The sequence below is a fragment of the Bos indicus genome, chromosome 28 (genome assembly GCF_029378745.1).
Source record: "Bos indicus isolate NIAB-ARS_2022 breed Sahiwal x Tharparkar chromosome 28, NIAB-ARS_B.indTharparkar_mat_pri_1.0, whole genome shotgun sequence".
NCBI classification, from domain to species: Eukaryota; Metazoa; Chordata; class Mammalia; order Artiodactyla; family Bovidae; genus Bos; species Bos indicus.
In genome coordinates, this window is record NC_091787.1 from 6074411 (window position 1) to 6088449 (window position 14039).

At 44.8% G+C, this 14039-nt stretch overlaps 1 protein-coding gene across 2 annotated transcripts in view; it reads right to left on the minus strand.

The window, feature by feature from the left end:
• PCNX2 (pecanex 2) overlaps positions 1-14039 on the minus strand; it is a 311392-nt gene that overhangs the window by 51294 nt on the left and 246059 nt on the right. For both annotated transcript variants that reach the window (XM_070781873.1, XM_070781874.1), the window contains one exon: positions 3377-3630. In XM_070781873.1, the coding sequence (XP_070637974.1) occupies positions 3377-3630 (254 nt within the window). The remainder of the gene's footprint in view (positions 1-3376; positions 3631-14039) is intronic.

Here is a 14039-nt window from a genome sequence, read left to right on the forward strand (position 1 = left end):
TTTGTAAATGAAGACTATGTAATAGCCGAGCTCACTTGCAGCACTGCGCATGTGCGTCACGAGGTACTCGCTTGGTCATGGGCTCCTCACTTGGTCATGGGCTCCTGTGTGTGACACGCCTGTGTGGGCTTCACCATGAAAGCACTGGCTGCTGCTGCGCTGGGGCTACACTGGAGTGACATCATGGGTATTTTATGTGAGCTTATGCTATGGCTCCGTTACAGTTCTGTTATGGTTCTGTTGTGGTTAGCTGCTACGGCTGCTAAGTCAGCCAGGAGAGAGGCTGTGCTGTGGCTGCCGTGCCAGCCAGGAGAGAATAAATGTGTCTGCAGTTCCTATGGCTCCTCACGTCTTCTTCCAGCCTCTTAGCTTGAGCCTTGCCTACCCTGAGTTCAGCGAACAGTGTGAACAGCAAGACAATTGGCGTCACGAACAGGATCTGCGATACAGGCACCAAGGAGGCATGTGGCCTCTGGGCTCATTAATCTGGCCCCTCTAGACCTCTAGCTACCGCTCAGACTAAGCTCCCAGATCCTTGCACGGCTGTAGTCAGCCCCTGGATCTAGCTCCCCTGCAATGACCACATCTTGTTGCCACATAGGAACTATACCAGATCCTTCTGGAGGAAGGTGTCAAAGAAAGCTGGTTGCCATTTAACATCAGTTTTCTCCTTCCCCCATGACACACAAGTTCTCTCTGGGTTCATGGCTGCCCAGAACACCTTTCCAGACCCCCTTGAAGCTGGCATACAACATTCTGGCCAATGGGACACAGCAGCAGTATTCTGTGGCAACTTTCAGGAACCTTCTTAAGGAATAGCTGGTGCACACCCTTGGCCTTCACTTTCTGGGTTCCTTCTTGCATCCATTTGAGCCTTGACATGGGTGTGCTAAGTTGTGTCCGATTCTTTGTGACCCTGTGAGTTGTAGCCTACCAGGCTCCTCTGTCCATGGGATTTTCCAGGCAAGAACACTGAAGTGGGTTGCCCTTTCCTCCTCCAGGGGATCTTCCCAATCCAGGGATCGAACCTGTGTCTCCTGCTTTGGCAGGTAGGTTTGTTACCACTAGCATGACCTGGGAAACCTGTCTTGACACTCAAAATGGTGGAGCTGGGAGCCGGAAGAAACCTGGGTCCCTGAGAACTTGGAGCAGAGCTTCGTTTATGTGTGAGAGGAATACATTTGTGTGAGTCACAGTGATTTCACGACCCACTGCCAAGTCTAATGTCAGCTGATAGACTGAGTTGCCCAAAGTTGACTCTGTATGAAAACCTTCTTGGACCTCAGATACAATGGCCAGGGGAACGCATGGAGTCATGACACAAAAGATTACAACTTCCTGATTCACTTCCCAAATCTTCCCCAATTTGTGGGAGGTTGGACATTTATTATTTTGCATGAGGTTTGGATGTAAAGTTTTACATCTGTCTAACATACTTTGCCTGGAAAATCCCATGGATGGAGGAGCCTGGTAGGCTGCAGTCCATGGGGTTGCTAAGTCGGACACGACTGAGCAACTTCACTTTCCCTTTTCACTTTCATGCATCGGAGAAGAAAATGGCAACCCACTCCAGTGTTCTTGCCTGGAGAATCCCAGGGAGGGGGGAGCCTGGTGGCTGCCATCTATGGGGTCACACAGAGTCGGACATGACTGAAGTGACTTAGCAGCTTAGCAGCAACATGTACAAAGGGTTAGCATGAATCGCTCACGCTGTTTAAAATATTCTGCCACAGAACAGGGTCTCCCCAATGTCTCTTGTTGCAACCACCTTGGGGTGTGATCATTAAGAGTTCTTTGCCTTTCTGACTTGCACAGTCTGAATTCTATTTCCTGAACAATCAAGCAGCTATTTTTGCTGTGGATGCTGAGGCTCCTCACAGGAGTTACTCCCAGTTTCTAAACATCCTTCTTTGCAGTTGACGGAAACTCCCCAAACTTCAGGCACCCGTGTAATCTTTTGATTTTGCATTTCCTTATTTCTGCTGGACCGCTTGTCTCAGCCTCAGCTCGCAGGGCGTCTGGGGTCTCAGATGATGAGCTTCTTCATTCTGAAGGCACTAAGATGTGGACCCTTTTAAAGACCATGTAGGGTTTGCACCATGCAAAGTAGTCCCTCAGAAGAGAAGCCATCATAGACATCCTCAGACACAACTGCCTCTGCCTGTCCTAACCCTTTAGAAAATACTTTCATCCACATCATCACTCTGCATCTTGGTCAAGTCTCACATTTGTCTTCCAGGAGACATATTTCAAACCAGGACCTGTTCTGATGTTGAGTACAGGTTGGACAGATGCAGGTACCCAGCAACTGAAAAAAATGTGCTAGTCCCCACATGAGTGAAGAGAAAAGGCTGCCCTAGCTAATCCTGATGGGATCATTTAGCTATTTTTGCAGTTTTATCATGAGCTTAAAAAATTCATTCTGGTTCTAAAAAGTAGAAATTTGCAGAGCCTTTAAATTAATACTTATAATTCATGAAAGTTTAGGTTTGGTCATATTTCCAGCATGTTTCCATTTATCAGCACCATCATTACTGACGACTCATGCTGTGTTAAAAGTAAAGAGTTTCAGTTTAGGAAAGTGAAAAATTCGGGAGATGGATGATGGTGAGAGCTTCACAGTAATGTGAATATACTTAGTGCCACTAAACTGTACAGTCAAATATGATTAAAATAGTGTGTTTTATATTATGTGACTTTTGTTGTTGTGGTTTAGTCAATAAGTCGTGTCCGACTCTTTTGCGACCACATGGACAGTAGCCCACCAGGCCCCTCTGTCTATGGGATTTCCCAGGCAAGAATACTGGAGTGTGTTGCCATTTTCCTCTCCAGGGGCTCTTCCTGACCCAGGGATAGAACCCACGTCCCCTGCATTGGCAGGCAGATTCATTACCACTGAGCCACTTGGAAAGCCATGATTTTTAAAAAAAAGTGAAGAAAAAGATCTAGGTAAGAAAAGAGACTGCCTATCAGTTTCCAGGCTTAGAACAGCAGTCCCCAACCTTTTAGGCCCCAGGGACCAGTTTTGTGGAAGTTAATTTTTCCATGGACTGGGGGTAGGAGGCATGGCTTTGGGTTGATTCAAGTACATTACACATCCTGTGCACTTTATTTCTAATCTAATCCCGCCACTGATCTGACAGGAGGTACTGGTCCACAGCCTGGAGGTGGGGGTGCACTGACTTGGGGCACAAAACCTCAGGCCAGTCCAAACCTCTGAGGCTTTTTCACAAAACCAGCAGTCCTGAAACTGAACTAAGCCTCTGCTTCAGATGCTCAGAAGAAGCTTCTTAAGCTCTTTATAAAGCTCTCCAGGAGTCTTTTGAGCCAGCCGAGCATTCCTACTCAGACACGTGTTTGGGACCCGGAGCAGTACCTTGATATAGTATCTGATAAGGATCCTTCGGAGATCAAAAACCTGCAGCATGGTGGCTGCGTTGTTGTCCATGATGCTGTAGCCCTCCAGGATGTACTGGGTCCGTGTGATCTCCCAGGTGAGCCAGCGGAGGTTAAAGGCTGCGTTGCAGGACAGGAGGTGGGGCAGGTGGCCGGGTTTGCAGCAGCAGCAGCCCCTGTCGTCCTCATCACCCTCCATGATGGCTTCCACCTCCCTCTGCTGGCAGTAGGTTCCTGGCAGTAACAAACACGATGGAAGTTTACAGGAGGTCATAGGATAATCTTTGTTTAGAATGGATTTCCCCTTTTCCCTTACTAAGAGGAAGATGCTAAAGAGAGTCTGGAAATCAGAAGATTTGTATAGTTCTTAGTTCAAGCAAGTACCCCCAAATAAGTCACCAATCTTATAATCATTAATTCATTTATTCATTCATATTTATTTTGACTCTCATCTCCTCCTGTGTTGGGTTTTTTTTTTTTGTCTATGTATGTGTATGTGTGTGTCTTAGAACAGACACATTCTCATGACAGCCATGGACATTAATGCCAAAATGCAGGATGGTTATATGTTGGGGGCCAGAGTGAGGCACTCTGCCCATGGCAAGGGTCATGAGGAAGGAGGCTCGACATACGCAAAGGCGGGATCGAGCGAGCCTCAGGAGTCCCCCTGGAAATCCTCGAGCATCTACCCCCATAACCAGAGCCTGCCTGCTTTACTACTTTGTGCTCCCATCTACACCTCTGACTTTATGGGGGGCTGTCCCCACCACCTCTTTCAGAGAAGGAGTTAACCTAGAGCTCCAGTTAATAAAAACTCCTGGGCGTGACAAGAGTGTTTTAACCCACAAACTCCTCTGAAGGTTCTCTAGCCTGCCTGACAGGCTTGTCCGGCCACATGTGATTGCTCACAGCCTCCCAACCATGAGAGGCACGAGATGCTTTAAACCTTCTAAAAACAGGTTCCTTAGAAAAGTTAGAAAACTATTAGTATAAGTATAATGGGCTGATCAGAAGTTGTATTGGTGAAGGGTTTTTCATTTGTTGAGCCAATGTTTGTTGCTAAGTCTCCATATCCCCTGCCCTTACACACATTAATGAATATATAGAAGAAATAAGTATTAACCTTTGATATTAATCACGTTAGACCTTAGGCTAATTACTTAGCCTTAACTAAAACCCACTACACCCTCACCCTATAGGAATGTAATTTTATTTGGGTGGCGTCTGTTTTAAGAATAATCACCCCTGGAGAAATAAGTGTCCTGGTTGACTGACCGCTGTCACAAGGAGAGGGTCATAAATTGTCAGCAGACCCCCTGGCCAGATGATGATGTAACACCCCTAAGACCTCTGTATACATTTGTATGAAGCACCTGACTTTGATAAAAGTCAGGACTGCTGACCCCGCGTGACTTTTGCATAACATCTCAGTGTATAAAAGTAGACCATGGAAAATAAAGAATTGGGATCAGTTCCTCGAAAGACTGGTCTCCCCATGTCTCTCTCTCTCACTCTGGCTGAGTCTCCATCTGGAGAGCGGAACCCGCCATGGTTACTAATTATGCCTGGGCTTCTAAGATCCGACCGGGGAGGCCTCAGTGCCTCCTCTCCTTCGGGAGAATGGAAGGACGCCTGCGGCCTACGTAAGTGGTGCAAACTTCTTGTCTTGAAGTTTTATTGGTGTCCCGCGTAAACCAAGCTACTCAGCCTCTTTTCTCCACTGAATTTTCCTACTGAGCTATCCTCATTCTATTACTCTTTACATCTCTAATTAATATCTAATTGAAGCTATTGTATCCTGATCCTCACCGATGCCGTCCCCGCTTCGAATACCCTGGATCAGCAGGGGCTGGACCCCGGCAGTTATATCCTTCAGTTTCCCTTTCCAAAAACCTGCAGGTCAAGGCTGAGCCAATAGGAGGCTAACGAATGTGGCAGGTGGTGAAGTCAGAGCAACCAGATGCATGTTGAAGTGTTATGAGGAAGGGTGTCCTGGAAGACCTTCTTGGCCCAAGTGCAAGGGCATAATCACCTCACCTCATATGACTAGAAGCAGGACATCTGACTCCTTTAGCAAGTATTTTGAAACTTTATGCAAACATGAAACTGTCCCCACACCCATTTCCACATCGTTCACTTTTCCTGGGATCTTATCTCATTATTCACAATGCCTGGTACTTGGTAGGTGATAACAAAGTGGTTGGTGGAATGACTGAAGGAAAGGCTGGATGAACAAATGAAAGAATTCTTATCCAGATCACTATAGTACAGGCATGCATGCATGCTAAGTTGCTTCAGTTGTGTCTGACACTTTGTGACCCTATGGACTGTAGCCCGCTAGACTCCAGGCAAGAATACCGGAATGGGTTGCCATGCCCTTCTCCAGGGAATCTCCTGACCCCCACATCTCTTATGTCTCCTGCATTGGCAGGTGGGTTCTTTACTACTAGTGCCATACAGGCAACAGATACCTTATTGAGAAAATCCACAGGGCATGCAATAGCCTCTGGCTTCCCTGCTGGCTTAGACGGTAAAGCGTCTGCAATGCGGGAGACCTGGGTTCGATCCCAGGGTTGGAAAGGTCCCCTGGAGAAGGAAATGGCAACCCACTCCAGTACTCTTGCCTGGAAAATCTCATGGACGGAGGAACTTGGTAGGCTACAGTCCATGGGGTCACAGAGTCGGACATGACTGAATGACTTCATTTCACCTTTCACATTACTGGAGGAAGATAAAGACAGGCGATGTTTAAACTAAGTCTCTCTATAGTACTCATGAGTGAGATGGTCATAATAGATCACAGAGGAAAAACTGCAACCTTCAAATAAAAATGTACACACAGAACTGTCATGATAACAGCCTATGAACTAGAAATCAAGATAAGGAAGAAGAGAATAAGCAGGGTGTTGTAACATAAAGTGAAACAGTGAAAGGCTGATCCTGGGTCTTAGGATTCCATTTGTCTTTCCCCAAGACCTCACCGCTTTGGGTCTGAGCTGCAAAGCACTCTTTATTAAACATTTCAGGGCGCTCTTTGCTCATTCTGTAATATGAAACTTTTATTCCTGCAGGGCAAGATGTATAGAAACAACACAGGTGAACCACAATCACTGAGCAACTCAAACCACATGTTGGGGGCACCCAGCGTGAATAATGACCTCCAAGTCCTAACTGAGCGGCAAACTGGAACCCCAGGACTGGGGGCACTGGATTCCAGGGAAGTCCCCCCCTCAGTGGCACACCAGCAACACTGGTTAATTATACGATTTGGGGAGAAATGCTCTTTCAGTGAAAGTAAGACAATCCATAGAAATAGACCTCACAAAGGAGAAGCACAAAGGGGGGAACTTCACCTCAAATAGATTAGCAAAACTCTTTCAATGACGTGTCTTGAGGGTTTTTTCCAGTTTCTGCTTCCTTCCTTCTTCTCCATCCAGGTTAGGCATTTATCCCGTTGGGCTGATGTCAGTGCTGTTTGTTTGTTTTACATCAAACTGGAAGGACTGTGTGCGTGTATTCATGAGTACGTGAAGACAATGCATAACTTGGATTTCTACGATCTGAAGAAAATAACTTAGCGGCATCCTTTGTGAGAAGCAAGAGCTCATATCTACACTGATGAGAGGACTGGCTGAGGAAGGGGTTTGCTGTGAAGGACTGCTAGGCAGTCATAACTGCCCAAGGCTTTTAACAAACACCCAGGTCAGGTAAGTCTTGGTACCTTGTTTTAGGAATGAAAGGTTCATACACTAAGCACCCTAGACAAGAAATTTCCAGTTGAGAACTTTATCTCCTATCGCTGACAATCCTTCAGCTCTACCATCTCCCACCTCCTCTCCCTCCTCCATTCAGTAGCTCTTCTTGCCTGTTCACTTGATGCCAGCCCCTATATGTCAGCTATTGTACTGTCCTACTATGCTTTTCAAGGTGCTGTCCTGTAAGATTCAAAAGGTTTTCTTTATTTCTTGTGCTTGTTTTTAACGCATTATTTGTGTGAAAAGTATTATAAACCTATTACAGTACTATATACCCAATTGCGTCAGTTGGGTACCTAGGCTAACTTTACTGGACATAGGAACAAATTGAACTTATGAACATGCTCTTGGAATGGAATCTGTTTGTGTGTAAGGGACTTACTGTAGTCAGGATCACACTGTAAAAGAATACGAGAATGATGAAACACAGCCATTTCTGCAAAGGCGCTAATTCTGCTGTTCACGTGAAAATCAGGCCCATGTTCTTCTCAGAGAGCCTCCCTGGGTGTACAGCTGCTTCCTTCAAGGGGGACCAGAGGTCAGTTGCCCCACACTTGACCTTTTCCGGATGACTGTCTCTGGGGTTTCCACTGAACGGCCGTGTTCTCATGGTCTAAGTCAGTGGGACATGGAAAGCACTAAATAAATATTTAAAAATGAATTTTGAGAGTATCTTGGAATCTTTTCATTCTGATAAATGATTGTGCCTCATGAAAGCTGTGAAAATTGAGTATTTGAACTGAAAATGTGTCCAGTAGATCCCAGATATCTTGCACATAGGATATGCATGAATTTCCCAAGTGCAGCCAAAATGCAGGGCAGCCATTGAGGCTGCGGCTACACCAGACGGGCCTCTCCTGACCACCTGGCCATGTCCTCCTCCTTTTCCTCATTTCCAAAGGAGCAAACACTGCCTCCCTTTAAGCACCACTGGCCATCTTTACCAGGGACAGGTCAGTGCTGGCTTCTTTATTCACACTTAATTCTAAAAAGATATGAAGTCAGTCTTAAAAGGCATACACAGTACAAAAGCAAATGATGAAATTTTAACTGAAGATGAGGACAGGAAAAACATAACACAGCCAGAAGAATGTCAAGAAGCCTTCACTTCCTTCTATGATGTCCTATAAATTTACTAAAGGTGGACCACTGATTTCACTCAGGCTTTCACCAACCAGTATAGAAAGATAATGAGGAGTTTCTCATGTCCTTAAGACAAAAGGAAAATAATTGCTTGGGAGGATCACAGCTATTTCTGTTGAAGACAGCAGAGAGATGACATCCCCAGACCATCACAGAGAGAACACTGTACAATATGGTGTCCACTGTCCTTATCAGCACTACACAAGTACAATCACGAGGTTCCACAGCTGTTCTAACAGGATTAAAGTACAATAAAGAAAAATTTCTATAGGTGACCAAAATAATTCATTTTTAGGCATGTGGCTCTCCAGAGGTCTGGTGTCACCCAAGGGCGGATTCTGGAGATGCAGAAGGACTGGGAGGACCTCACACCTTTCAGGAACTCCCTGATATGGACCATGTCTCTCCACTTAGTTTTTAATTAATTAATGTTTTTGGTGCAGCCAAAAAAATTGGGATCTTAGTTCCCAGATCAGGGATCAAACCTGTGTCCCCTGCAACAAAAGTGCAGCAACTTAACCACTGGACCACCAGGAAGCGCCCCCCTCCAGCTAGTTCTGACAATGACTGTGTATTGAGGGGCGGTGTATTTTAACATACTTTCCCTGACAAGCACAGGAGTATAGCTATCCTGTGGGGCTGGTTAGTGCGGGCATGATTGCTTTAATGGTAGAGGTAGAGGTGACATTCTCTGGGGAAAACTGGGAAGCCAAAGGAGAAAGCCTATGAATGTGAGAAAGGAAGGGCGGGCAAACAAGAGCGGAGGAGGTGCCCTCCAGGCTGGGAAGTGGGGCTAAGATCCCTGGAGGGGAGAGGGGAGGCGCAGGGCAGGCCGACTGGAGTGGGAAGTTGATGCCTATGGAGACATTTGAACTTCATTCTGTAGGTAACAGATAGGTAACAGGTATTTTTAAGTCCCGAGGAACTGAGAGAATGTTGCACTTAAGAAACATTCCCCTGCGGCCTTGGGGGAGTATAGAGGGGAGACTGGTCTTGGGGCAGTCAGCCACCCACAGTCCCATTTCAAGTGAAGAGTGATGGGACGGAAACTAGGGTACAGGCTGTTTATGGAGAAACCGGAGGAAATGACGGAGGCGCTGAGCCATTATGTGATGGGGACTTCAAAGGATGCATTAGAACGGATCCCCTGCAGCAGTAAGGCTGCACTGGAAGAATGTCAGCTTGTTTACAACCTTCCAGCAAGAGTAGGCACATGAAAGCCCAAATGCACAACGTGTTTAAGATTGGGCTTCCTGGCCCTCCAAGTTCCTCTTTATCTGATGTGAGTTGTCCCAAGGACTGGCTAATTGGATTCCACAGAAAACCGCAAATACCATCAACATTATGATGCTTTGTGTTATCCACTAATTGTTGTTCCGTCACTAAGTTGTGTCCGACTCTTTGCGATCCCTTGGGCTTCAGCACGCCAGGCTTCCCTGTCCTCCACTACCTCCCGGAATTTGCTCAAGTCATGTCCATTGAGTCAGTGATACTATCTAACCATCTCATCCACCAATAATGGTTTACACTAACTTTACTAGACGTTTATTTGAGCTGAGTTTTGAAATGGTCACAGCTTTCATCAGCCTGACATGCCAGGCATACGGGGATGATGTTTTCTATATGCTAAGCAGTGAGGTCTCCTGGAGGGGCTGCCAGAGAGAAGTTTAGATTATCCTTAAACTAGCCAGCTTGTGGAGTGGGGGATAATTAGGCATAGAAGGAGAAGAAGGCATCAGAGGATGAGATGGCTGGGCAGCATCACCAATGCAATGAACATGAACTTGGGTCAACTCTGAGAGATAGTGAGGGACAGGAAGGCCTGGCATGCCGTGGGTGTCCATGGTGTCACAAAGAGCCGGACACACCTGGGCTACTGAACAAAAACAGTGGCTGAGCCAGTGCTTTTCAAGTTGCAGGTGCAGTGTACAGTTTGGGGTGTATACTGGACTATTATTGCATAAAATGCATTTCCTTCTGAGATCACAAGTAAGCTTGTTCCTGAATTGCTCAGGTCCACAAAAGGAAGAGGTTACCAGATACAATAAGTTCCCTGCATATGAACAAGTGCCATTCTAAGACAGCATTTGTAAGTTCAACGCAGTCATAAGAGTAATAAAGTTAGCCTAGGTACCACCCTAACATAACCAGCTATTCAGTACTGTACTATAATAGGCATACAATACTTTCCACACAAATGAGACACAAAAAACAAACACAAAAACTAAAGAAGACACTTTTAATCTTACAGGACAGCACCTTGAAAGTACAGTAACACAGCACAACAGCTGGCATACAGTGGCTGCATGCATGTTCGCATCTTTGAAATTCGCACCTTGAAGGTGCATTTGTAGGGGACTTACAGTATAGTCACTGCTGAGCTCAAAGCAGTTCACTTTATGCTAAAACTGAAACTCCAGTACTTTGGCCACCTCATGTGAAGAGTTGACTCAGAAAAGACTCTGATGCTGGGAGGGATTGGGGGCAAGAGGAAAAGGGGACGACAGAGGATGAGATGGCTGGATGGCACCACTGACTCGATGGATGTGAGTCTCAGTGGACTCCAGGAGTTGGTGATGGACAGGGAGGCCTGGCGTGCTGTGATTCATGGGGTCGCAAAGAGTCGGACACGACTGAGCAACTGATCTGATCTGATAGTTGCTTTACAATGCTGTGTCAGTTTCTGCTGTACAGCAAAGTCAATCAGCTGTATGTACACATATATCCCCTCTTTCTGGATTTCCTTCCCATTTAGGTCACCACAGAGCACGGAGTGGAGTTTCCTGTGACACACAGTAGTGGGCCCGAGTGTCTTTTAACTGTCACACTGAGAGTTTAGGAGAAGTGTATTGGCTCAGTGTGCAGTAGAGAGAAAACTATGTGAAAATAATTTATAGCATGTTTGATTTTGTGGTCATAGCAGAGATTTTTTATTATAACAGTTCTGTCTTCCAAAGAGCCTCAATTTGCTTCACAACCTGTTCAGCAAGTGAGATTTTGAATGTGGCATAACAGTTTTTCTCAGAGAATTTTTATATTCAATATTTTAAAAATTTTAATTTCTGTTTATGGGACATTTACCAACTTAAAAAGTAACCTCTCAGAGAGCATCTCATTGATTGCACACATCAACCCAGCTATGCAGATGTAATCTCTTCTTTTGGTAATAATTTCTTCTAATAAAATAAGGACACTGAGTCTTCAAAACATCTTGTCTAATAGAAAGTTCTGGCCTTTTGAATTCAAAGTCCATGGTTTTCCCTTATCACAGAGTGTCTCATGAGCCTTGACAAATTACAAGCAAAAGTTCCCTGAATTTACTTTTTCCTTCTAGCCTATAGGAGAAAATGAAATAAACCAAATCCCACAGTGCATAGGGGAATTTATGGTGGGCAAATCTGAAGCATAAGAAAGGCTGAAATATATACAATAATGGTATCTGTGAATGATATGGTATCCACCCCCCCAACCCTCCATTTCTAATGAGAAAAACCAATGCATTCAATCTTACTGAGTCATTTACTTTCTAATTAATATTTAATTCAAACAAGCATTATCTTGCTTTTCTCCCACACACTTTGAGTGTTGAATGTTAAAATACGCAGACTCTGTTAATGTTCTCCAGGAAAGCACTTCTCCTTTCCCAGACTCGTTATCTGGACAAGCAGGGCTTTGTCTTGTTCACCAATATGTCACATAACTTGAAATGAAGAAAAATATGCATTGAGGAATTCTGAGTGAGAACCTATTATTTCATGGGTAAAGTTTGGAACCAAGGGACTTAACAGCTTCCTCAAGCTATACAGACAAAAGAAGTAGACTCACTAATGACCTAATTGTTGCCATAGAGAAGAGAATTCTAGCTGGTTCCAAGATGAGTGGGAGCTCTGACTATTCGTGGATTAGCCAGTTAGGATAAGGGTTTGGGTTGAATTAGCTTTAGATTAGATTAGGTTACATATTTTTAGAATGTCCCCACAGGGTGGTGATTATGGGGTGTTAGCCAAACTATGAGATGGCTGATAACATTTCACACAGACAGGAATGCAAATCTCATTTTTGTGATATTTTCCAGGCCTGATGGTAATGTGTGGCTACCTCTTGATAACTATGCCTTTGCTTTCCATGTTCGTCCTGCAGGAGCCGTGCAGTTTGCGTGGTTGCTAAGGCAGTCAGCAATTCAAGAAACTGAGCTCCTAGAAGTGGTGGTTCTGTATTAACGCTTAGAAGTATATTCAGGTCAAAGTTTTCTTTTTGAATTTCAGCAGCCAAAGAGATGTAAAGACAATGATTATTCCTTCTTTTTTTTTTTGGTAATCTCTCCTTATTTTTCATTCCTTCTTTCCTTCCTCCTCCTTCCTTCCCCCTCTTTCCTTCCTTCTTCCTTCCCTGCCTCCTTGTTTCCCTCCCTCACTCCCTGCCACCTTCCAAGGCCATGGAGTTTACTACAAAGGTCATGGACTTTGGAGTCAGCCACAGCTAGGCATTTACCCCTCCTCCACCACTGACTTTGAAGCCTTGGGCTTCCTCCCTGGGAGGAAATTCTATCAAACTCCCGCAGGGAGTTCAACTTTCTCCCCATGACATGGGGAAGGCCGTATAACTCCTGGACTGCTGAGCCATCAGAGCTGGAAAGAACTTTTTTGTTGTTGTTTCTTTCTTTTTAAAAAAAATCAATTTATTTATCATAATTGGAGGCTAATTACAATATTGTTGTGGTATTTGCCATACACTGACATGAATCAGCCTTGGGTGTACATGTGTTCCCCATCCTGAACACCCCTCCCACCTCCCTCCCCATCCCATCCCTCTGGATTGTCCCAGTGCACCGGCTTTGAGTGCTCTATTTGGGCACCATCAAACCTGGACTGGTCGTCTCTTTCACATATGGTAATATACATGTTTCAATGCTATTCTCTCAAATCATCCCACGCTTGCCTTCTCCCACAGAGTCCAAAAGTCTGTTCTTTATATCTGTGTCTCTTTTGCTATCTTGCATATAGGGTTGTCATTGCCATCTTTCTAAATTCCATATATATATGTTAATATGCTGTCCTGGTGTTTTTCTTTCTGACTTACTTCACTCTGTATAAACAGGCTCCAGTTTCATCCACCTCATTAGAACTGACTCAAATGAATTCTTTCTAATAGCTGAGTAATATTCCATTGTGTATAGGTACCACAGCTTTCTTATCCATTCATCTGCTGATGGACATCTAGGTTGCTTCCATGTCCTGGCTATTGTAAACAGTGCTGTGATGAACATTGGGGTACACGTGTCTCTTTCAATTCTGGTTTCCTCGGCGTTTATGCCCAGCAGTAGGATCACTGGGTCACATGGAAGTTCCATTTCCAGTTTTTTAAGGAATCTCCACACTGTTCTCCATAGTGGCTGTACTAGTTTGCATTCCCACCAACAGTGTAAGAAGCTTCCCTTTTCTCCATACCCTCTCCAGCATTTATTGTTTGTAGACTTTTTGATAGCAGCCATTCTGACCGCTGTGATATGGTACCTCATTGTGGTTTTGATTTGCATTTCTCAGATAATGAGTGATGTTGAGCATCTTTTCATGTGTTTGTTAGCCATCTGTATGTCTTCTTTGGAGAAGTTAAGTTTTTTGACCCATTTTTTGATTGGGTCGTTTATTTTTCTGGTATTGACCTGCATGAGCCTCTTGTATTTTTTTGAGATTGATTCTTTATTCAGTTGCTTCATTTGCTATTATTTTCTCCCATTCTGAAGAC